Below are 25,232 nucleotides of genomic sequence, written 5' to 3' on the forward strand. Positions count from 1 at the left end.
CGCAAATTCCAAACCTAAATATTATCAATCATAGTTGTAATACTTTTGTTGAGCTAAAGCTCCAGGAGCACCCTTCTCCTCAGGATCTGAAAGTGAAGCTATTTGGTCCTCCCCCACTACAACAACATTTTCAGATGCTATTTGAGTCCTGCATTCCAACTCTAGAATTTTAGAAACCAGAACTGTTTGGCCCCCCTCGAAGAAACCTCTAATCGGGACGTCTTCCACAAATAACAATTCAACAGTAGGACTCCCAACTTCAACCTGCACTGCACTACTCCCTCTGTCTTTTCCATGTGTAAGAAAAGAGTCTTGTAGTGTCACGGGTTCATCAGATTCTCTTCAACATAGTGTTCCTTCGTGGCAGAGTCTGTTTGCCCAAGGATAATCGCCATGCACATTGGTTCTTGCTGTTGTATCATCGACAAATCCTTGCCCTGTTTCTCCGCATCCCCATCCTCAACCAAGGCCAGCATTTGTTTAATCACTGGTAATTCTTCCATAAACTGCACCAGAGTTGTCGAAACCAAACCTTCCACCACTTGCTCTTTCTCCCCCTCCTTCTCACTTGTTTTTCCTTTCCATACTGCTAGTTCTTGATCGGAGCTCGGTAACTTGTCCCCCCCAACCTTACGCCGAGTCTCTCCCATACGACAAACCACTTTCATATGCCCTTCTCTACAACACTTAGTGCAGTAAAAACCAAGTTTTTCATACCGTGCTTCCTACCATATTGTTCTGTTTGCCGAAACGACAATCAGGAATCCTTTAATTGGTTCCTCCTTTAGATCCACTTCTACACACATACGTGCACCCGTAGCCCTCGTTTTATTCAATGTTGCATTGTCTGTGCCCAAGTAGCGGCCAAATCTCGTGGCTAAGATTTGTAAACAGTCAGTTATGTACATATGCAAAGGCAAACCTAGTAAGAATATCCATTGGGGCGCTAGAGAGGATTCAACCTGGAGATCAAACTCCTTTGTCCATCTGAATAACCTGAAAATACACCCGTCAATCATACAACCCTCTCTCGCCCAGGCATGCACGAAATCACACTCGGACTGCATTTGGATGAGCACATGAAATTCATCCATAAAGCTTATAATTGGCACCTCCAATAAACCCCATGACTTAACCACATTCAGACGAATCTTATCAATGGATGGCCTATAATGCGAGAACTTTACCACAAGTGCAAACCGGAAATCGTTTGCTGCTTTTGTCATTTCATAATCCGTAAAGACGAACCCTAGTTCACCATTCACGTCCACTGGATATCGCATAGGAAGTTTGAAAGAAAACGTTGCCTACCTCATGACCACTTGTGCAAACGACTTCTTACCAACATCTCCATTATCAAAGTCCCCCGACGGCGTAAAGGACATCGATAGGGGTGGGTGCGCCGCCATGGGCGAGCCCTAGCATTGAAAACGATAAAGATTTCCAAAAGGTAACTCCAAGAATCTCAAAGCTCACAAAAAAACGTCTACAAACTTGCATAACTCGAGATGGTATATAATATTGGATTATAAAATTATTTTTAGTGTAAAGTAAACATAACGTATTGTATGTAACTATTTTAGTTTGTGAATTTATTTTTATAGGATCTCTTTATACTTGTAACACTTATCATAATCTAATTGTTTGGCCTAGCTCAAGGGAAAAAAAAATAAAAAAAGCTCTATTAAATTAAGGGCGCCTCCATATTCCCTTGACCAAAAGAAGCTTTTAACTGCTACCTGCAATCTTTACTGAGGAATCCATATATCCATCAAAACCCTCAATCTATTTCTCACCGAGTCATAATATACAAATAAAGGATATGCTACTTTGCAGCCCAACTCTTAAAAGCGTGGCCGCTAATTCATTCTCTTTTATTTTTAAATATTTAAAAAAAAAAACATAAAATCATTACTAGTAATTTTTTTAAAAAAATATTTAAAAAATAAAATAAATTAGCCATGAAACCCAAAGTACAAACTAGCATTTTACAAATCAAAAAGGGTATTTCACGTGCGGGGATTGTCGTAATAAGAACGCGTGGATCCTTAAGGCAAAGAATCTTTATCGGTAGACAAAGGCAAAAAAGATGATCTAGTTTTGTTCAGGTGAGGTGAGAAAGCAAAGAGAACCGCCGGGGGGAGGGGGGTGGGGGGGGCCCGGGCGGGGTGTGAGGAGAGTCAGCCATTTCATGATAAGAGTGAACTAGGGCGGTACACCTTGGTGGGCAGAATAGTTTTTCCCTAATGATAAATACTCCACCTAGAATGATTATCCAGCAAGGTAAGAATGTGAGTGACTGAGAGAGTGTCCTTTCCAATTCCTCCAGCTTCCTCGATCATCTTCCATCACCTCCATAATCACGGCCAAAACAAGGCCTGTATCTTCTTTTCTTCCCCTTCAAATAAACTGAACCCTATTCAAAACCCTGAGCAGAGGAGAAAAGCATCCGCATTTTGCATTATTAACAATACAATCATTATAATATTCTTGCTTTATTATATAAATACATCACATTTTTGTAAAATTTGCAGCTTCCTGAGTTTGTAATTGGTTGCTGCTGTGCATAATGTATTCAAGAGGCTCAAAGAGGGTCTCAAGTTGCAGAAGCTAAGATAAAAAGAAAAAAGAAAATCCAACGGTATATATCCCCAAATTGTAATTATTATTCTTCGTTCAAGGATGCTGCTTCCTACCACCTGCATTCTCTTAATATGTTTTCTCTCCACCTCTCTGTCCTTCCTCGCCAACGCGACACTCAATCGGACGCTCCCTCACCAACACCCCGATCCTGAAGCTGTTGTCCAAGAAGTCCAAAGGTAATACTCACCCCAACCCAGTGTTTTCATCCCGGAGATGGCCTCACTTTCCAAGATTTTAGTCTCGAACATTTAAAAAAAATCCCATCTTCAATCGTTAGAGAATTTATTTTTACTTTTATTTTCATCCATTTTATTCCAGAGCAAACAGAGCCCCCCCATCCGATCGAGGTTCCCTCATTTTCTCCACTTTCCCCTGCATTTCTCAAGAAGCAAACAGAGTACTCCTTTCCAACCATCTCACCCTTCCTCTTTTCTTTGCAGGCGCGTCAATGCCTCTCTCTCGCAGAGACAAATGCTCTCTCTCCAAGCAAAGGACCAAATTTCCCCATGCCTCACCGGAAATCCCATCGACGATTGCTGGCGCTGCGACGCTGACTGGCAGAACAACCGCCAAAGGCTCGCCGACTGCGCCATCGGGTTCGGTCACAATGCCCTCGGTGGCAAAGGTGGTCAGTTCTACGTTGTAACTGACTCGTCCGACAGCGACCCGGCAAACCCGGTCCCGGGTACCCTCCGCCACGCCGTGATCCAAGAAGAACCCCTCTGGTAAAGTTTAATTAAAATGTAGTTCAAACATATTTCACCATGCAGCTCATGAAACACAAGCTAATGCGTCGACAGGATTGTATTCGCGGCGGACATGGGCATAAAACTGAAGCACGAGCTGATCGTCAACAGCTACAAGACCATCGACGGTCGAGGCGTGATCGTCCACATTGTGGGCAACGGGTGCATCACACTGCAGTACGTGTCCAACGTCATTATCCACAACGTTCACATCCACCACTGCAAGCCGTCGGGGAACGCCAACATACGGTCGTCACCGACACACGCCGGATGGAGGGGAAGATCGGACGGCGACGGAATCTCCATCTTCAGTGCGCGACAGATATGGATAGACCACTGCTCCTTGTCTTACTGCACGGACGGATTAATCGACGCCATAATGGGGTCCACGGGGATCACCATATCCAACAGTTACTTCTCGCATCACGACGAGGTGATGCTGCTGGGTCACAACGATCGTTACGCCTTGGACTCGGGCATGCAGGTAACGATAGCGTTCAATCACTTCGGTGAGGCGCTTGTGCAGCGCATGCCACGGTGCAGACGCGGGTATATACACGTGGTCAACAACGATTTCACGCAGTGGGAGATGTACGCCATTGGCGGTAGCGCGAACCCGACCATTAATAGTCAGGGTAATCGTTACACAGCACCGGGGGACCCAAACGCCAAGGAGGTAACTTTTTTTGTTTTAATTATGCGTTAGTTACTCTTTTTCATTCACATCTTTGTTTGCTTATGATTGCTTAATTATGTTTGCGAAGACCCCACTTTAGTGATCTTTGTTACCGCCTGTCTGTCTGTCTGAATCTGAAATGTGTAACACGTTATCCCACTTTAAGCAGCGGCGCGTCTGTTTTACTCGCTACGGTTTAGATGAGGTTTACCGTTTATGGCGGAGGGGTACATGTTGATAATAATATTGTAAATAAAACATGGTTGACAGGTGACAAAGCGGGTGGAGACGGACGAGAGTGAGTGGACGGACTGGAACTGGAGGACGGAGGGGGACATAATGGTAAATGGAGCATTCTTTGTGCCGTCGGGGGCGGGAGCAAGCGTCCAATACGCCAAGGCCTCAAGTGTGGAGCCCAAGGCCGCTGGGCTAATTGATCAGCTCACCATGAACGCCGGTGTCCTTGGTGGGCGCAGGTACTATTATCTTTTATCCTGACCACTCCTCTCTACGTCACTCACTCTGTGTGTGTACCTTTTGCTCTGTTTCTCATATATCTCAAAAGTAAAAAAATTAAACAATAAAAAACTGAAGTACCTGTCTCGTTGAGGGACTTTTTGGCTTTGAAACAACCATCGCAATTCGGGGGCGTTGCCAACTTGTTCTGGGTGGGAATATTTATCATCGTTTTATGTCAACTTGCGCTATTTTGAGCACCCCCTTTTTTTTTTTCCCGGTTTTTAAAGTTTTTTTTTAAAATTTTTTTGGTTTTATCTTTTTTAAAATAATTAAATTTTTTTTACTCATAATTCATATATCATATATTTAATAAAAAAAATAAATTAAAAAAATTATAAAATATATAGTATGTGATGTATGAGACTTATTTTTCTTTCGCTAAACATGAATTGAATGCAATAAAAAAGAGGGCGGAAAGTGAAAACAAATAAAGGTCATTTTCCACGAGGGACATGATGAATGGTTCATTTTTTTTTTCCGAGGCTCCTTTTTATCCTTATCGGCTGAATGCATGGCACAAATGCACCCAACTCTTTCTTATATTATTAGAATATATAATTTCGTTTGAATAGCTGCTACCCAGAATTACAGCCAAAACTGCTAGTGATTTCTACGAGCTTTTAGGAGAATGCACCAAAAAACTGTACTGGTTAGATAAAAATTTGTGTAGGCACGCATAGATTATTAGGACTTTTGGAGCCCTCCCTCTTCTGATTTGTTATAAATCAAGTCACGGACGGGACAACCAGGTAGATGCTGTATCACTAGTAATGAAAATTCATGGGGCCCGTCTTTTCCCATGACTTTTTGTAATTGCTGTATCCTATCATTTCCCTTGATGTATATATCTTCCACGGAATTTCATGATGAGTAGCATTCGCGCGGCGCCTCTCTTATTGAAAGAAAAAACTAACTCATCAGTTTCTATTGATCTTTTTTTTACTGATCATCTGATCTTTAGCAGCCACTTGGTACGTAACAGCTAGCTAGTTGGTCTCGTACGTACTGTCGTGTGCTAGAACTACTACTTCATCAAGTTATCTTTACCTACATACATGATGTATGCATGCATGCATGCATGTATAGGTATATTATTTGTATTAATCATGTATATATATATCTAGTTGGCACAAAGGGCACGTACTACTTGTTTTGATTGATGCTAATTGCATGCCTAGACTTGGTTCTTGATCTCTTCAGTACTCATTTGATCATGAATCGGCTTCATATTATAAAATTATTTATTGGCCAGCCAATATATATATATATATATATATATTCATGCACTGATTGTTTTATGATCTCTAATTAATTACTTGCATATTTTTTGTTATATATAACTTGTTCGTGATCACTCATTTTAATTTCCAAGTTAATGATTACATTAAAAAATGGTACCCGGCCAATTGTAAGAGTTGTTGGAGAAGTTTTGGAATAAGAAGTAGGTCAGCCATCTTAGTCCATGTGTGGATCACACCGGCCCTAATTTCTGGCCTACTAAAAATGCCTACCAATAATATACTAATGACGACAGCGAGCTTGTTTTGTTTTGATAGCCCGGTCCCATGCATTAATTGAGGTTTTAGGACATGCGGGGATTAAAATTATTATTATTATTATATACTCAACAAGCCTTTAATATCAATTATTTTTAATATTGATCAATAGTACTCCTATATACTTAATTAATAATGCTTAAATTATGAAGAAAATAATAATAATAATAAAAGAACTATATTTGTATATATTTTATTTGATTTGTTTATGACTCATCTTTATATATCTATAATATATTATATGCTGCTATATATCATGAGTTTTAATTAATGTGTTATGTATTTCATGGCTTGTACATGATCATGACCCATTACGCGCAGGGAGAGCAGCGAGACAGCGTCGACATCATATCCAGGATTCAGTAATGGTAGCACCACATACAGTGACAATACTGGGTCCGGCGACGGTACTAGTGACTACTTTGGAATGATATTCGGGAGCGCAGCAGCACCACCTCTCACGTTATCTTCTACTACTTCAGTCCTTTCGTCCCTTTTAATTTTTATTTTAACTTTGCACATGACTACCACCAATCTCCATCTCCTATTATTGTTGCCCTTAATATTATAATTTTAAAAGTTGAAGGCAAAAGCTAGATCGAATATATATATGTATATATATATATATTATATGTATAGGTTTCGTAATTATTAGATAAAGACATAAAGGAAAAAAAAAAAAAATTCCCCATCAATTTGACTTCTCGCTCCCATGCATGCATATTATTATTCATATAAAGAGCATCAACAAATCGATCTAGTTGCTTGATATCACCAATTATATATATATATTACGAGCTGGCCAATTAATTTGTGGAGCTTTCATCGCACATTGCTTTCTTGGCTTTCTCCGCCATATGCGCAGCTTTGTTTTTGTTAGTTTTGAATTTGCATAAAATACGTTGTAGACAAATTTTTCCTTTTTTTTTATTCACTATTGCAGTTTGATGATGGACAAAGGTAGACCCCATTTAAGAAAAAAGAAAAAAGAGGATCTTTTCGGGATAGGATATGGGTGGATGAGGTGGCATTCGGACGCCAAGTCAATTTCCATAACTAGTCTCCTAGTAATAATAGAGGATTTAACATGGCATGTCTCCATGGCGGAGAAAATTGCCAAACCGTCCAATAATAAGGGTTTCATGATTATTAATAGTGAGCTCTAAGAATCTATAATTCCCACAATAATATAATATGACCTGATCTCTCCCCCACCTTCTGTCCTTTCATTATCCATCCATATTAGTTGAAATTAAGGTGCATCCTAATTAAATGACCATTCACCTTTAAAGTGAGAAAGTAATCTTAGAAAGACCGAGACTGATCATATTAAATATGTGGGTGTAAGCAGTGGCTCTTTTGGTGGTGAATTTGCCTTATACATATGGCCAATTGGAGACTAGCTTGTAGACACTAGACAAGCAGCTCCAAACAAAAAAAAAAAAAGAAACCCAAGTTGTTGCATTAAAGAATCACTTGTGACTCATGAGCCCCATTATGTTCTTGTCTTAAAAGTCTGACCATTGATGTGCAACATTTAAGGTATATGTTCTCTGGTTTTTCTGGTGATCTGTTTCATTTTATAACTCTCCACGCAAGACCAAAATTAAATCTACCATCTTCTTTCCTATGTCAGTTCAATATTTTAAGAATATTAATATGGAAAAAACTAAAATATAATCCATCTTATATCAATACTCATCTAGTTATCATATGCGAATTTGGGAAAAAAAAATGCTATTTGTACTCTTATTCACCATCATCATCATCATCTGCTTATACGGCATGGATATCAATTAAGCTCTCTTATAGTTTTCCCTTGAACATACAATGAAGGAAAAAGGAGGAGATTCAAATTTCTCTTACCCAAGGGTAAGGAGGTTTAAAGAAATACAAAATTAAGAAAGAACCCCACATGCGCCTCTACAAGAAATAATTACATTAGCAGTGGGTTCAAAAATCTACTAAAACAAAGAAATGAATCACAATAAAAAAGAAGACTAATGAAATTGTTGAAATTTAAAAATACGGTAAAAACATGTTGAGATTGTGTCGTTGAAGCTAAAAGATCAAGCACTCACAAAATTTTTAATGCTTGCGATTCAGCATCCAATGCCATGAAAAACATGAACATCTCTTGCTAAATCGAGGAGCTGTGCATGATTTGCCAGTCCAACGACTCTGCCTACACCAGCAACATGGTTCAAAATGTAAAGACATACAGTTATTTCAAGTATAATATCGGGTTCCATACAGTTCACTTAGACCCTTCCCGTACACCAGAAAGTAGTACCGATATCTACAGGCAAAAGAACTCTGAACATAGGTCAAGCTAATGCTTTAAAGCGTTTTTACCACCCTCCTTTGCCATCCCTGTCATTTCCCTTACCCCAAGAGCTTGCTGTTGCTTTATCCCACGAATCAGTTGGTTTCTCATCCCTATTAGATTCTCCTTTTACATCTTTTGACTGATTCCAGCTAGTTGTCTGACCCCTATCAGAAGCATTTGATTGACCCCATGGAACTGCCTTATCTCCACCATCACCTCTAATCTCTGTACCCATTCCTCGATCACAACCTGAATCCTGGTTGTTCCAGCCACCCCCTTGCTGATTAGTTTCTTTAATTTCCGCGGTTATGGTCAATTTGCCCCACTGGTTCCCACCAGAAGCATCTGTTGATCCCCAATTGTTTCCCCTACTTCCACCAGCTTCATTCCTTGATACTGTTCCCTTGTTCCAGCCACCACTGAGAGCACTACTACCTGAGTCCTGGTTGTTCCAGCCCCCAGAGTGAGTGCTGGATTTGGTTCCACCGTTCCAGCCACCCCCTTGTTGATTATTTTCTTTAATCTCAGTGGCTATGGTCGATTTGCCCCAGCTAGACGACTGGTTCCCGCCAGTGGCTTCTGTTGATCCTCCATTGTTTCCCTTACCTCCACCAGCTTCATTACTTGAACCGGATCCTTTGTTCCAGCCACTACCAGCCGCATCTTTAGCTGCTGTTGGCTGGTTCCAACCCTTGCTATTCCACCCACTGGTTTGATTGCTAGTTCCACAGCTTCCTGCGTTCCAACTCTGCGACTTATTCTTATCACCAGCTCCATTCCAAGTTTCTACACCGTCATTTTTCTTCCATCCCTCGCCTGCCTCTTGGTTCCAGTCAGAGGGCTTATCCTCACTACTGTCATTTCTGTTATTCCAACCACCACTTTGATCCCACCTTCCACGGCCTCTGCCTCCAAATCCTCCTCGGTCTGATCTACCACCAAAACCTCCTCTGTCTGATCTACCTCTACCACCAAAACCCCCCTGTTCTCTGCCTCTGCCACCAAAACCCCCCCTGTCTCCACCTCTGCCTCCAAAACCCCCTCTACCTCTAAAGCCTCCCCTGTCTGAACTGCCTCTACCTCCAAAACCTCCTCTGTAATTCCCATCACTTGCCCTTTCACTGAAACTCTCAGTTTGGTCTCCACTTCCACCAGCTACCGACTCATTGCCACTTGCCCAATTGCTTTTCTTGCCCCAGCCTGAGTCCTTGTTTGCATCACCAGATTCAGAGTTCCAGTTACTTCTTTTGCCCCAATTAGAATCTTGGTTCCCATCTTCATTCGCATCACTTTTTCTACCCCAGCTTGAATCCTGGTTTCTAGTGGCATCACTTGATCCAGAGTTCCAACTACTTCTGCCCCAACTAGAATCATCATTTTTTCCATCCTTTGATCCACTTTTCCAACCAGAACTTTGATTCCATCCACTTGCCGAACCATCATATGATGTTTTCCCCTTGTTCCAATCACCCCCCTGATCTTTATGGTCATCCTCTTCATTGTTTCCAGTAGTAATATTATTCCAGCCAGAGGACTTACCTCCATACCTTTGGCGAGTATCCCCACTGCCCCATGCTTGGTCATTGGTCCACCCAGACGAATTCCCTGGGGATGTCCCATCATTTGTACTTGTATTTTCCTGAACTCCGTTCCAACCAGAAAGTCGCTGACTGAATGATCTTCCCCTGCCAAATTGATCTCTACCTCCCCGGCCACCTCCTCTCCCCCTTCTCCCACCAAACCCACTATCCTTATCGAATGCTTTTGGCCTTGCCCAGCTATCTCGCCCATTTGTATCCTCTTTATTTTCCACCCACCCTTTGTTCCAACCACCAGAACCTTGATCCCCACTGGAATTTTTGGATCTATTCCAACAGTCATCTTGATCCCTCTTGCCTTTAGATTCATCTTCCAAACTTGCAGCAGCTTGTTTACTCCATGTCGACCCCCCAGCTGGTTTACCCCAGGAACCTGCATCTTGTTTATTCCAAGAAGAACCTTGATCCCCACCAGAACTTTTGGATCTATTCCAACAGTCATCTTGATCCCTCTTGCCTTTAGATTCATCTTCCAAAGTTGCATCAGCGTGTTTACTCCACGTTGACCCTCTGCCTGGTTTACTCCAAGAACCTCCGGCTTGGGTCTGATTCCCACCAGCATTACCCCAATCCCCAGCCTGATTCTCAGCCACAGGAGTCGAGATTTTCCAGTCAGTCTTGCTTCCACTTGATCCATCCTTAGTGCTCCAGTTTTTAATAGCCTTGCCCCAAGAATCTTCTTGAAATCCAGAAGCGGTGCCTTTATCTGCACTGTCCACAGCTTTTCCCCAAGTAGATCCCTCACCAGCAACTGCACCTTTGCCTTGGTCCCATGATTTCTGTTGATCCCAGCCAGAACCCATATTTTTCCTGCCATCCCAATCAACAGCAGAGTTTCCGTTCTTTTCCCTTTCCCACAATCCAGCTTCAGCTGCATCTTTACTTTTGCCCCAAGAATCCTGTTGAGTCTTTCCAGCAGTCGAATCACCCCAATTGCTGGTCAGATTTGCAGCAATACTCTTACCTTTATTCCAGGGTTCCCCTGATGTTCTCTCGCCACCCTGATTATCAGATACAGTTTTTTTCTCCCAGGTGACACCAGCATCATTTGAAGAATCAGCCGGAGTTCCAATTTTGAGGTTTCCTTTGCCCCAATTGTCTCCAGAAACTTTTGGAGAGCCTGGCAGATCTCTGTCAGGTGCTACTGATTTATCCCAGCTGTTAGATGAACTGCCCCCAAATCCAGTTTTTGAAATAGTTTTGTTCCAAGCATCTTTGCCCTCTACCCAGCCTGCAATTTGATCAACAGCCCTGTCATTGGAAGCTGCAGTACCCCAAGAAGATTTTTCATTAGATGTGGAAGCACCCCAGGATGATTTTTCATTAGCAGCTGCAGCACCCCATGATGAATTTTCATTAGCTGTGGAAGCACCCCAGGATGACTTTTCATTAATAACTGCAGTAGCCAAGGATGGATCTCCATTGGATGCTGAAGCACCCCAAGATGACTTTTCATGAGTTGCCACAACACCCCAGGATGAACTTTGATTAGGAATTACTTTGCTCTCCCAAGCAGCATTTTCCACACCTACACATTATAACAAGGATTCACACGATTGATTAGCTTAACATAAAATTCATTGCTGAGATGCACGGTGTATTGATAAATACCTTTTTCAGCATCATTACCCTCTAAAGGATTCGCAGAACTGGACTCCGGCTGAAGCTGAAATCATCAGCAAATCCATTAAATAAGAAATGGTCACAGATGAATGGAGAATTAGATATTCCTGCAAACATACTCATATAGGCAACACACACACACACAAATGAGCTGAAATATTTAGAGCAAGTTCAAAACCAACCGATGACCCTGAGGCAGGGAAACTAGGCCAAGAGCTCCTGCAAGAAAGTGATTACCAGTGTCAGAATATGGCAAAGAGAGGGTTGAAATATACTTTCATAGTAAAAAGAAAAGGTAGAAGCAACAGTACCGCTAATATAAAAAGTAATCAGACCTAGATTGTTTGCTACAAAATTTATATTAAACCTATATGTAGAACAACCCACAAGAATATAGGAAATCCAGTTGCAGTCCCTTTTTTCAGTCTTTTTTTTTTTTATAAGTAATCGATAATATTATAAATAGAGATAGGCAAAAACCCAAGTACACAAGATGGATACATGAGATAAAACCTATCTAGGTCAACGAAAGGGAAGCTAAAAAGTCATGTACATTCAGGCCATTAAAATCTATAGCAATGGCCCATAACATTAAAGTACGGAAAAAAAAAGCTCTAAGTTCCCCCGGCGACCGCTCCTTGTTTTCAAAAGTCCGATCATTGCGCTCTTGCCAAATACACCACATGATACAGATCGGGATCATTTTCCACACCTCCTTAATTTGTTGAACGCCTCTCGGGAGTGTCCAACTGGCCAACAGATCAACCACAGTTTCTGGCATCACGAAGGGTAACTCTACTCGACTGAAAACTTCCACCCACAAGGCTCTCGTTATCTCGCAATGTAACAATAGATGATCCACTGTCTCACCTGATCTCTTACACAAGCAACACCAGTCTAATATAACTAACCGTCGCTTCCTCAGGTTGTCAATGGTCAGAATCTTCCCCCATGCTGCTGTCCATGTAAAGAAAACCGCTTTCGGAGGCGCCTTATTTCTCCAAAGTCTCTTCCATGGGAACTGAATGGTTGTGGTGTGGGAAAGGGACTTATAGAACGATCTAACAGAGAAGATGCCCTTACCCGTCGGGTTCCACCATAAGCTGTCAGCTTGCTGTCTATTCGGCTTCACAGAATATATGAGGCTGAAAAAGGCTTCAAAAATGTCTACTTCCAAATCTTGTGCCGCTCTACTAAATGTCACGTTCCACTGCACATGATCCCCTGATATACTTATGAGGTCCTCAATGGATGCTTCCTGGTTGCGAGCCACGCGGAAAACAGCTGGAAATGCCTCCTTTAGGGCCTCACTCCCGCACCAAGTGTCCTCCCAAAACTTAATACGGGATCCCCTCCCCAACACCAATTTAGAATGAGTAATAAAGTCCCCCCACCCTCGCCTAATGTGTTTCCATATCCCCACTCCACTTGCCCCAATTACCTCTTTTGTGCACCAGCCCCCCCATAAGCTTCCATGTTTATAATCAATCACCAGTTTCCATAGAGCTCCGGTTTCCAAATTATACCGCCATAACCACTTCCCAAGCAAAGCCCGATTGAATGTTCTCAAATTCTTTATGCCCAACCCACCTGACGAGATTGGTCTACACACCTTGTCCCAACTAACTAAATGAAATTTGAATTCATCCCCTATCCCACTCCATAGGAAATCACGATACAGTTTCTCAATCCGAGCCGCTACACTGACAGACAATTGAAACAAAGATAGAAAGTACGTAGGTAAGTTAGAAAGGGTACTCTTTATGAGAGTAACCCGGCCACCTTTCGACAAATACAATCTCTTCCATCCTGCCAATTTTATTTCTATCTTTTCAATAACAGAATCCCAAATGGATGAGGCCCTAGCAGCAGCCCCCAAAGGTAATCCCAAATAGGTAATGGGAAGAGAAGCTATCTTACATCCAAGAATGCTAGCTAACTGCCTAGTATTGCTCACATTCCCCACTGGTACTAACTCTGACTTGTCAAAATTAATTTTCAGGCCTGATGCTGCTTCAAAGCATAATAACAGAGCCTTCAATGTCCTCAACTGGTTGTGATCAGCATCACAAAATAAAAGGGTGTCATCTGCAAATAGTAAGTGAGACAAAGTAATAGTACCCCTATTGGGGTCACCAATCGGAAAACCAGTCACCAACCCATGCGTGACCACCGCCGATATCATCCTACTCAATGCCTCCATAACGATAACAAAAAGGAGTGGGGACAGAGGATCTCCTTGTCTGAGACCTCGAGAGCTACTAAAGAAGCCAGTCGGACAGCCATTTATCAAGACTGAAAATTTGGCCGTAGAGATACACCACCTGATCCACCTACACCATCTCACCCCAAAGCCACATCTACCCAGCACATACAAAAGGAAATCCCAGTTTACATGGTCATATGCCTTCTCCATATCTAATTTGCACAGAATCCCTGTAGATCCAGCCTTCAATCTGCTATCTAGTCCCTCATTTGCAATAAGAACTGAATCCAAGATTTGTCGCCCCTTAACAAAAGCATTTTGTGTTTTCGTGATAATCTTCCCCAAAACCGCCCCCAATCTGTTAGCCAGAACCTTTGAAATAATTTTATACACTCCATTCACCAGGCTGATGGGTCGAAAATCCTTAATCTCCACCGCCCCCATCTTCTTAGGGATCAACGCAATAAAAGTGGCATTTATGCTTTTCTCAAACTTCCCAACCAATGAAACTTCCTGAAACACATTCATTAAATCTACTTTCACCACTTCCCAACAAGAGTGGAAAAAGCTCATCGAGAAACCATCTGGACCGGGAGCTTTATATTTGACCATACGTCTTACTACCTCATAAACTTCCCCTTCTTCAAAGGGCCTCTCTAACCACGCCGCTTCTTGAGGCTTGATCGTGTCAAAACCAAGGCCATCCACATTTGGCCTCCATCCCTCTCTTTCTGTAAGTAGTTGTTCATAGAAATCCACCACATGTTCACTAATCAAAGGGGCCTCCTTACACACCATACCATTTATATTCAACATTTCAATGGTATTAGTTCTTCTATGGGAGTTGGCAACTCTATGGAAGAACTTAGTACTCCGATCCCCTTCTTTCAGCCACAATGCTCTCAACTTCTGGCGCCAAAAAATCTCTTCTAATGATAGTACTCTCTCTAATTCTGAAACCAACTCAGTCTTCCTCAATATTTCCTGCGGTACTAGAGCTCTAACTTCAAGTATACACTCGAGCTGTTGTAATTCATCCACCATGCATTTCTTACGCTCCCCTAAATCTCCAAAGGAGTGTATGTTCCAAAGCTGAAGGTCATTTTTCAAAGCTTTCAGTTTACTGGCTAAAATGAAAGAGGGGTTACCATAAAACTGATAAGAAGACCACCATTGCCTCACCTTATCCACAAAACCTTCACTTTTCAGCCACATGTTTTCAAACTTAAAATAACGGCGCCCACTTCGAATGTCCCCGCAATCCAATAAGATAGAAAAATGATCTGAGCAAAGACGAGGCATTCTCTTTTGGCACACTTCCGGATAGTGTACCTCCCAGTCCGATGAGATAAGAAATCTGTCCAGCCTGGACCATGTCTAATTATTCGACCAAGTAAAAGCACCTCCCGAGAGAGGTATATCCAACAAGTTTAACTCAAAAATACAATCAGAGAACTCTATCATTGCAGGTCGCATCCTCCTCTCACCCGACCGTTCACTTGTTGATCTAATGACGTTAAAATCCCCTCCTATACACCACGAAAGTTCCCACCAACTGTGTAGCCCAGCAAGTTCCTCCCATAAAAATCTTCTGTCATTGTCCACATTTGGACCATAAACCCCAGCAAAGGCCCACACAAAATTATCTACCACACTCTTAAAAGAGCATGCCACTGTATATTCCCCCACAAACTCCTCCATTTTGTCAACAACTCTTTTGTCCCACATTACTAAAATACCTCCTGAAGCCCCGTTTGAAGCAAGATACACCCAATCTGCACAAGTACAACCCCAAACACTTCGAACTAGTCTTCTAGAAATAGTTTTCAATTTAGTTTCTTGCAAACATACTATGTCCGCCCTCCATTCTCTCAGCAGATTTTTTATTTGAAGCCTCTTATTTGCCTCATTTAGCCCCCGGACGTTCCAAGATATGATTTTTGGCTTCATAACGGAGAAGCAGGCCCCTTCCCTTTTAATCTTTCTCGGCTTGAATTTCCTTCATAATTTAATGACCAAGTAAGGCGCTTAAGCTCCCGCTATTTTTTCGACCCTGATTTCTTAGCTTGCGAGTGGCCCACTTCAATGGCAGTAAGTAGTGCAAAAAACTGCTCTTTATAACCCACACAGTCCATACCTATCAAATGTTGCAATTCTTTCACCTTTTTTAGCATCCAATCTGGTGTGGTTGATTCATTTGGAAGTAAACGTTTCAATGGGATAGGCTCCCCAACACTATAAGCCCACTGTGTAGAATGTATCTCCCTCTTTTCTTCCTCCCCAAATAAATTTCTCCCCTCCCATTCAACCACAGCGTCACTAGATGGAAATTGGGTCTCAGGGACTAAGCTCCCAAGGAGCTCAACGTTCACCATCTCCAAACCTATCCCCTCTGCCCCGAGAACTCTAGCTTCAGTACTGTCATCTTGCATTATAAGCTCTATGTGGTCCTCGGGATGGGTCTGAAGCTCCGGCAAGGAGGAGCCGCCTTCCCCTAGGTTCCTCGGCACTGTCTGGCTGTGTAGGACTTCAGCAGCTACGCACGGTGGCTGATTTACGCCCCGTGTGATACCTGGTAACCCTCCCGTCGCAGGACCAAGATGGGCCTCCAGGTTCGAAACCTCTGCCTGTTGCAGAGGGGACGCCGGCGAAACAAAGGTGTCGCCGTGTACGCCGTAGGCTGAGAGAGACCCAGTTTCACCGTGTACGGTGGCAAAGGGTTGAGAGAGACCCAGTTTCACCGTAGGCTGTAACATGACAATAGTGTCTCCGTGTTCGCCGGCACCATCTGCCGATGGTGTCACCACCGCCGACACCATCACCGTGTTCGCCGGAGCCATCTGATTCGTTATCGGCAAGGGAGGATCCGACGGCATGACCGAGACTCTGCTCCACACGTAAGGGCCCGTGGGCTACGTTTGACCCCGAGGCCCAGCAGCTCGGCCCATCCCTTCTGAAGCATTCTCAGCCTGCTTAGTGTGACTGGGCCTCGACAGCTACTGGCCCATTAGCCCAGAGGCCTTTTTCAACTTATTTCTAAACCCATCATCCCCTTGACCCACGCCCCCCACACCCAGACCCGAGCCCCCCTCCTCTTGATCCTCTTGAACGCATCGTTTTAGAACGTTAATATTAAGCTGTAAAACATCCACTTGTCTCTGCATATCCATCACAGCCCGTATAATTTCTTCCTTCTTTAGCCCGACACAATCTCTGCAACCACCCTCACTACTCTGCTCCCCTACAGGAACAACGTCGCATACCATTTGCAACGGCACTGCTCCACCCACCCCAGCAGGTTGACGTGATGGGTTCAAAACCCTCGGATTTTTGAAAGCCTCCAAGTACAAAGGCTGAGCTGCCATCCTTCCCGTCGTAGACAGCCCTTTGCAACCACCACGCCCAGCCTCCTTCAAGACCTCCACCATCTTCCTCCAACCCCTACCATCCTTATCTTCCGGAATAAAGATGCAGTTTCGCCGGCCGCCTCTCCCATACTCCACCAAAGCCATGAAAACTCCCTGGAGATTAGAACATCTCTGTGCTATGTAGCCCCTGTCACCTTCTCTATGCCCTGTATAAAACTCCTTTCTTCCAGCCATTAAACAATCTTCCAAAGCTTTAGTGAACCAGTGCACTGTAACCAGCTCCAGACTCATTTTCTTCACCAGCTTCCACCCCTTTTCGGTAATGAGAATCCTACACCCATCCCTTAACACCTCAAAAGACTTTAGTTCTATGTTTATTACTCTCCGATGATCCATAATCCTTCCCTTTGAACGAATCAAACACCCACCAACTCCATTGAAATGAAGCAGAAAGTTTACGTAGGGAAGTTGTACGGAGAGAAAAGTTGTACAGATACCATAATCCTTCCCTTTCAGTCTTCCTCTTGTTATTTCTAGCTTCTGCCCATCAATTCGAGCATTTTTATTTCCAACAAGCACTGATGTAGTTAAGAGAGTGACTTAAGCAGTTAGAACAATAAGATATAAGCCAGAAGTAAAAAGCAGCAATTACTTTAACTTTCTTTATTATAATACAGCCAAAAGCAAATAAAGAATGGTAAAGATCCAACTAAAAGAACGTCTAGAAACATTTTAGACCAAAGTGAAATCAGACAGTTTCCATCCAACATCTAGCACTTGGTAGTATTTGAAACAATAAATTTTCAAGAAATGTTATGATATGACCTATCCCTAGGAGCTCCAACTTTCTTTGGAGCTCTGATTCTAGACGATGGATTTACATATTAAATCATTACAAAACATATAAATGGACGCATTCAAATTCATGGGACAGAAAGACAAGCATTTAAAATTTACAGATAATTCACAACAGCATTGTTCCATGAGATCAGGTAGCCATCGGCCCATCCCCAATATATACTTCCTCTATTTCAAAATTTTTATGGCATAGAAAGTGAACGAGTATCATTGATATCACCATAATTGTACCTTTCAGCAGACAGCCCTCCAGAATTCCACACATCACTCCCTGCTGATGTTCCCGCTCCCTGCATCCAATCTTCAAAAAACAAATGTCTAATTAACATGAAGGCAATCTCCATAAACAAAAGGCAACAATTTGAATAATAATTTTTACAAATAAAATAAAAAAATTAACTTGAAGAACAAAATTAAGATACAAAGAAAACATATATCTTAATATGAAACAGAAAATGATAGGTGAAAGAAACCATAATATAAATTTGTGTGCATAATCTAACAACTTAACCTCCACGCTACACATACAGATTCTTCTACCACGTGCAAATTCAATGATCTAATAATATGCTGTTCCAGCATCAATATTCAAACTTGGGCTATACCTTCTGTTTTCGTTGATAAAATCATTTAATACCTATAAAAATATATTCAAACTTGGAGTATAATAGGTTCCCACCTCTGGAGCAGCCTTCGGTTCCAAGCAGATTAAATGGCTCTAAAGAACTGGACTCCGGATTCTCACTTTTAAAGTTAGGACGAAGCATGTCAGAACGATTATTGCAAAAAAAAAAAAAAAAAAGAACACGCTGAAATGCATCATTACAGTTGTAAATGAGTACCTCAGAGATATGGTACAGCTCTTCCCTCGAACCTCAGAAAGATGCTCGCTTTTAACTGCAGGAATACCAAAAAAATACCGAAACATGGAGATACATCATAACAGTGACAAATTTATAAAAAAGAATAAAAACATCATAACAGTCACATATCTCATGCGATAGAATAAGAGCAGACCACCATTAACAAACCTGTAAGAACCTTATGCTGCGAATCAAGCTTGACTGTAACATCAGAATGACGTAAAGCTAAAACACGGCAGAGGTATCCCTTTAGAGGACCAATACGGATTCTCAAGGTTTGACCAATAGAGAACATTCCATCTTTATCCCCACGATTAACTGCATAGAAAACATTTATTAATTGCCAAGACATAAAACGTTGGTTTCTATAGCTCAGGACTTAAAAAACTGAACACCAACACATACATTCACGACTATTTTCTCTAGCTTGCCATGGCATTTTAGGAGAAAGAGGTGATTTAGGAGATGATGTGAAGTCCTCAAAACCCGATGGACCCGATTCACCACCCTGAACAAGGGAGAACAAAGATCATTTAAAAGAATGTTAGGAGGCAAACACCCTCTTCCAAACAAAAACAAGAAGGGAAATGTAAGAAAGGAAACTACGGCTGCTTTTTAATACTCACAACCTTTTCATTACACATATCAGTGAATAACTTGATTTTCTCACACAAGTGGGATTTAGCACAGAGATAACCACCATTTTCTGTCTCATTCTCATCATAGAAAAAGGTTATGCCTCTGTAGATTTTCCTAACAATCCCTTGCCTACCCTGCAAAGTCAAAAACTAGTGTATTAATCTTAAACCTCTAAAGCCAAGTATAATCAAGCAAACTACGTATAAGACACCTTTCCATTTATATTAGTGTCAAACCTTTATTGGTCCTTCCAAAACCTTTATAGTATCAGTGACAGATATGGGCTTCATGCGCTGATCCAAAGCAGTGAATTTTGTATCAAAAGGCCCACTCTTTAACTCAGGCAGCTGAATAGTCACCACATCAGGTCCTACCAACCCCTCTTTCAGAATCTATAACAATAAATACAGGGTAAGTGACCAATTTAAAAATGTGTATAAAGATATAAACCACATCAACAAATTATCTACCTTGAAAGTATCACCTTTCTCCATGCCTACAATAACACCAAAATCTTTACGCCTGAAGTAGCAAACAAAATAAATGCAAAGCAGTTGGATAAATATCAGTGATATGCACAGGATCATGAATGCTGCATGAGTTTGTAGAGGACTCACCCAAAACAAACAAAATCATACAGTTCAAAACCGTTCACATCACCAGATCCTGAAGAGCCCTCTCCTTTTCCACCCCCTTTATCACCACTTCTTATGATCCGCTTTTTCTTTTGTTCACCATAAAGCTGTGAAAGCCACTCCAAATTATCAGATTCAGTATTCACAGAAGGTTTAAACTTCAGGAGCTCCTCTTCTGATGGCTCAACTCCCCAGCAACTTAAAGAATCTATTGGTATTTTCTTAAATAAATATCCACCCTTGAACATCAAACCATCTAACATCTCGAAAACTGTATCAGTGTCACGATCACGCTTGAATTTAATGAGAGGCCGAAACTCCCTACAAAGTTTGAATACAAACATATATGTAAGAGAAGCTGAGACTACGAAAAGATAAATTAAAAAAGAAAAGATTATGCATATTACTCAAGTTCACTTGTGCTCATTAATCGTGGTGCCGGAATTGAATTTTTCTTGAGCTTAACTCCCCCACCCTGTAAGAATGATATGCTAAATAGATTATTAATGTTACACATACCAAGTTAATTAATCCCAAAGGAAAAAAAAAAAATAGACAATGTTCTGACTGCAGTGAACAAAGCACATAAACTTGTCAACAATTAAAATTATAAACCCAATTTCCTTTCTCCCATAATTAACCCTATTTTCCTTTAAAAGGCTAAAAAAGCAACATGTCTTTTATCCAGTTAGACCCCAAACACATATAACACACCCACTATAAGTGCCCACATCACACAGATTAGGTAGATTATTGGCTTTTTACCAATGCAACATGGCCTTTGGAAATTACTTGCACCCAAGGGTTCAAATCTTAGACAAGGGAGCATGCCCCAAAAACCAAAGCCCTTACCACTTGAGCCAATTCCTAGGCGTTAAGGTGGGACACCATAGATTAACAAAGCAAGAGACTGTTGTCTTTAAGATTATGAAGAGAATCAAGAAACTTTCAGTTTTTTCTTTGAAAAATACGTCAATTAATAGTTAATTCAATCTGATGAAATATAACAAATATGAACTCCACAACAGAAAATGCAATAAACTATCATTTTGGCGTCTTGTTTAATATGTTCATGAAAGATAGTAAATCTGAAAAGCAATTACACAGAAAATGCAATTTTTTCCAGCAAAATCGAAATCAACTTTGAGAACTGTATATAACAAAATTATGTATTATATAAAAAATCATACGTGTAAAAAATTAACTATCACCAAGAAAAAGAAAAGGGAACCAATGTAGAAATAAATTGCATTACATATTTCGCAGCCAATGATTGTAAATCAATTCTTGGAATAAGCTTCACTGTTGCTTTTTTCCGTGCATTGTTCACAGCTACAATCTACAGGAAGAAAAAATTAAAAAAAAATAAGAAATAAATATTAAAAGCAACTGGTGGACAACTATATCAAGTTGAGACCACACCTGTGCTAGGTCTCCTTTGTACTTTCCATTCTTCACACGAGCCCACATGCCCTCAGAAACTTCATTGCACTTACTTCGGGCAGAGAACAAATGAGAAACTTCATTTTTCGGTACTGGCATTACCCGGGTAGGATATATACTAGAAATGCCTTTGCATGCCTAAGCTCACAAAAGCATGGTACAGATATTAGTCTACTAATAATAAAATTGCCTGCAGTAACAAAAAACTTTATGAGTACAGTTAATCACAATATCATCAAAGTTAATCCAACACATTACCTCATTGATGTCACATTGCTTCTCGGCTTCGATACAAATAAAACCCTTCATCTGATCAAGAGCAAATGCAGAAAGTATCTGGAGTTTGGAACCTAATAATTTCAAGTCAACATATTTCTGCATGAGACAAAAAGCTGACTGCCTCTCGCGTCCAACCTACAGAAAACAAATTTCAGCAAGACACAAGGTAAAGGAGAACCAGAGGGGAGGACAGGCTTCAACAATTACCAAAACAATATTCCAGGTACCATACCATGCATTTAACTTTCCAGATGGTTGGATCCTTAGCAGTAGGTATGAGAGAATTTCTTTCAATTGATCTTTTGTTATCATAATCGTCCCCAGCAAATGTAGAGAAATCAGAACCAGTCTTATATCGTTCCTCCATTATCTTATCGAAATCATCTTCATTTATCTCCTCTTTCGGCACAAGAGGAACGTCCTGGGCATTTCCTGTTTCACTCTTGATATTCGGCTCTGAAAAAAATTCTTCCTCCATAAAATCTGTTACCAATTATTGGTAAAGGAAGATTAGTTTAAAACACTTGCATTGATCAAATTGTGTATGCTGGCAGATCAAACCATTTTTTTTCTTTTGGATAAATAATGAAAATAGATCTAAGATAATTGAGAATTGCATTGTACCATCAGCACTGTTGGCCAGACAAGTGACCAACATCCACACACCAGAAATGCAAAAACTCATGTAATTGAAGTATGGAACCCAAAGTTCGACAGAAAAACAGTAAGAAAGTCAAGAGGTTGAATATATGAAAATTTTCTGCAACATAGTGGAAGCGTAGACACAATCATTTCAATATGTTCCTCGGACTTCAACAATTGTTAAAAAATGGCTTAATGAACCCTTCATGCACATTGTACATATTAGTGTAAATACTTGAAGCACAATTTACTGACATTACTACAACAATCTAACAATGTTTAGACTGCCATAAGAAAATCTTGGCAAAAACTAGGAAATTCGCATATTTTCTAATATATTCAAATATATATAATATATAGATTAATATAATCTATAGATTACTTTTATACGATACAAATCAAATATACAATACAAATAAAACTCTCACGGCTTCACTTCACTTCTGGTTTTAATTTTATATAAAAAGATTTTCTATAAGAAACTTATAAAGAACTAAAGTATATAACAAGCTAAAGAAAAGGAATTTGAAATAGCATTATAATTTTTTTGTTTAGAATTTTAAATTCTATTCCCAATTCTATTCTATTATTATTTATTATTAGAAATTTTTATAAGTATTATTAGAAATTTTTATTAGAAATCGATATCAATAAAATACATTTTATTTTCATTATATTATAGTTATATTAATATTAATTATAGTTATATTAATAATATAGGACTATACAGACTCGAACCGTAGACCTTCTCGGTAAAACAAATCAAACTGATTATTATAAAAATGATTTGAACTGTTTCAAAGACCCAACATGCATTTTTTTGCATTGGGCTCTTTCATTAACTGATATAAATATCGGCTAGTCTACCATATTTTTTCTTGACAAAAAGATAAGGAGATGGCTCCGTGTGCTCTGATTCATTATTTGGATTCCAATCAAAATAAAGGAGCACTACCAAAGTGTTTCAAAGAAGGATTATCCTGACATTGGTCTGCTTTTGGCCTAGATCAACTTAAGTTAAATGGAGTCTCTATCGACCTACTTCTATTTAAAAAATCAAATATGAAACTTCATACACCTTAAAGTTCATAAGATAAGACGAAAAGAGAATTTTTTTATTTTTTGAGGTCCTGATACTTATATAATATATAGATTGATATAATCTATAGATTACTTTTATACAATAGAAATGCCTGTGCTTGTAGTGAAACACAAATTTCCCATTTTTATCCTTTCCCATAAACAGCAAAACTGAGACACATACAACATAAAACAATGTCAATGCAGTGGAAATTCAGCAGCATTGCGACCAAAACGTGCAGTTTGGACCTATAACTCAATCCATTGTCCACCATACCCAAAGTCATTTCAACAAAAACCACTTAGTGATTTTATTTGCCAATAAGCTCTCTAGCTCCATTGGTACCTACTACCTCCTCCCCATAAGACAGGGTGGAGGGCGTAGCTGTGGCATAAAGATCCATAGGGTGCATGCGCGAGTTAGCGATAAAAAAAGAAAACCCTACTCATGCACAATCCTATCCACCTATATATTTTCCACCAAACACGCACAAAACCTGAAAACACAAACATATACACCATTTCATGCAACATAACCCAAAATTGAAACAAAATAAAATATTTGACGGAAAACCCCTTAGAGCCGAAAGATCAAAACTGACTCCACAAACCCTAAACTAAACCCCACAAAATAATTAAAAAAACCATCAACAAGCACCATTTTACAATACAAGCTCCGAAATTAACATCCAATTCCCTAAAAGTCCCCATCGTAGAAAAAACAAAAGCACCCATAAATTCCACCTAGAAAAAAATCAAAGACACGGAGAAAATGAGAAAGTATGTCCATTTCCACAAATTGATCGCCAAAATTCATCAAATCCAGTAAATCCCCGAGGAAACCCTAGAACAAATACAATGCACCACAAGAAAACATAATAGATAGAGAGTGACAGACAGAGAGGGAGTAGATAGAGAGAGAGAGAGAGAGAGCACAATTATCTATGTCACTGTCGTCGCTATCATCGGTATCGTTGGCGTCGGCAGCAACGTCCTCGAAGAACTGGAGGACCTCGCGATTCCTCTTCTTCCGAATGGATCCAGACTTGTCATCGTTTCCGCCACACTTTCTCTTGCCGGCGGGAGCCTTTCCGGCCACCTCCTTGCCCTTCCTAGCCATTTTACCGCTTACTGGGATGAGAGTGACGGGGGCACACTCACAGGGCTCTATTTATTGGTAGAAAACAATATGATTTTACGGCAGTATCCCCCGTACTGTGCTTCCCGAGTCAGCATGTGAAAGCCGAAAGGACACTATAGATGGTAAATAAACTTATGAGTTTTTCGTGAACTCTTTTTTAAAAAAATATAATTTATTATTAAAAAATTAATTTTTTATAAAATTATATATTTATTTATGATAAATGATATTTGTATTAATAAATTGTGTAATATCGCACATTTTTTTAAAAAAGATTAATAAATATAAGATTCACAAAAAAAAAATTATTTTTTAAAAAAAATATACGACTCTTAAACTATATTTTTAGTATTATTTGTTATTTATTTTTTTAAAATGAGTGCATAAA

At 40.3% G+C, this 25,232-nt stretch overlaps 2 protein-coding genes across 3 annotated transcripts; one reads left to right on the forward strand and one right to left on the reverse strand.

The window, feature by feature from the left end:
* Positions 1-2,227: 2,227 nt before the first annotated feature.
* LOC108991494 (probable pectate lyase 18) lies at positions 2,228-6,726 on the forward strand. The gene is made up of 5 exons (XM_018965757.2): positions 2,228-2,819; positions 3,084-3,368; positions 3,444-4,065; positions 4,336-4,541; positions 6,462-6,726. Exons 1-5 carry the CDS (start codon positions 2,683-2,685, stop codon positions 6,709-6,711), a joined length of 1,500 nt encoding a protein of 499 aa, XP_018821302.1. The 5' UTR covers positions 2,228-2,682; the 3' UTR covers positions 6,712-6,726.
* Positions 6,727-8,128: 1,402 nt separating this feature from the next.
* Positions 8,129-24,853, reverse strand: LOC108991166 (protein RNA-directed DNA methylation 3-like). 2 transcript variants are annotated; one of them, XM_035692369.1, is made up of 18 exons: positions 24,640-24,853; positions 22,214-22,464; positions 21,961-22,116; positions 21,682-21,840; positions 21,515-21,598; positions 20,667-20,734; positions 20,242-20,580; positions 20,095-20,146; positions 19,861-20,016; positions 19,615-19,758; positions 19,391-19,493; positions 19,154-19,303; positions 18,965-19,019; positions 18,802-18,866; positions 18,354-18,423; positions 11,873-11,909; positions 11,679-11,733; positions 8,129-11,595 (listed from the first exon to the last, which is right to left on the reverse strand). In XM_035692369.1, exons 1-18 carry the CDS (start codon positions 24,821-24,823, stop codon positions 8,492-8,494), a joined length of 5,232 nt encoding a protein of 1,743 aa, XP_035548262.1. In that variant the 5' UTR covers positions 24,824-24,853; the 3' UTR covers positions 8,129-8,491. The 2 variants fall into 2 exon arrangements, with proteins under 2 accessions (XP_035548262.1, XP_035548261.1); XM_035692368.1 differs by having other exon boundaries at positions 19,612-19,758.
* Positions 24,854-25,232: the final 379 nt, after the last annotated feature.

The sequence above is a fragment of the Juglans regia genome, chromosome 7 (assembly GCF_001411555.2).
Source record: "Juglans regia cultivar Chandler chromosome 7, Walnut 2.0, whole genome shotgun sequence".
Lineage (NCBI taxonomy): Eukaryota > Viridiplantae > Streptophyta > Magnoliopsida > Fagales > Juglandaceae > Juglans > Juglans regia.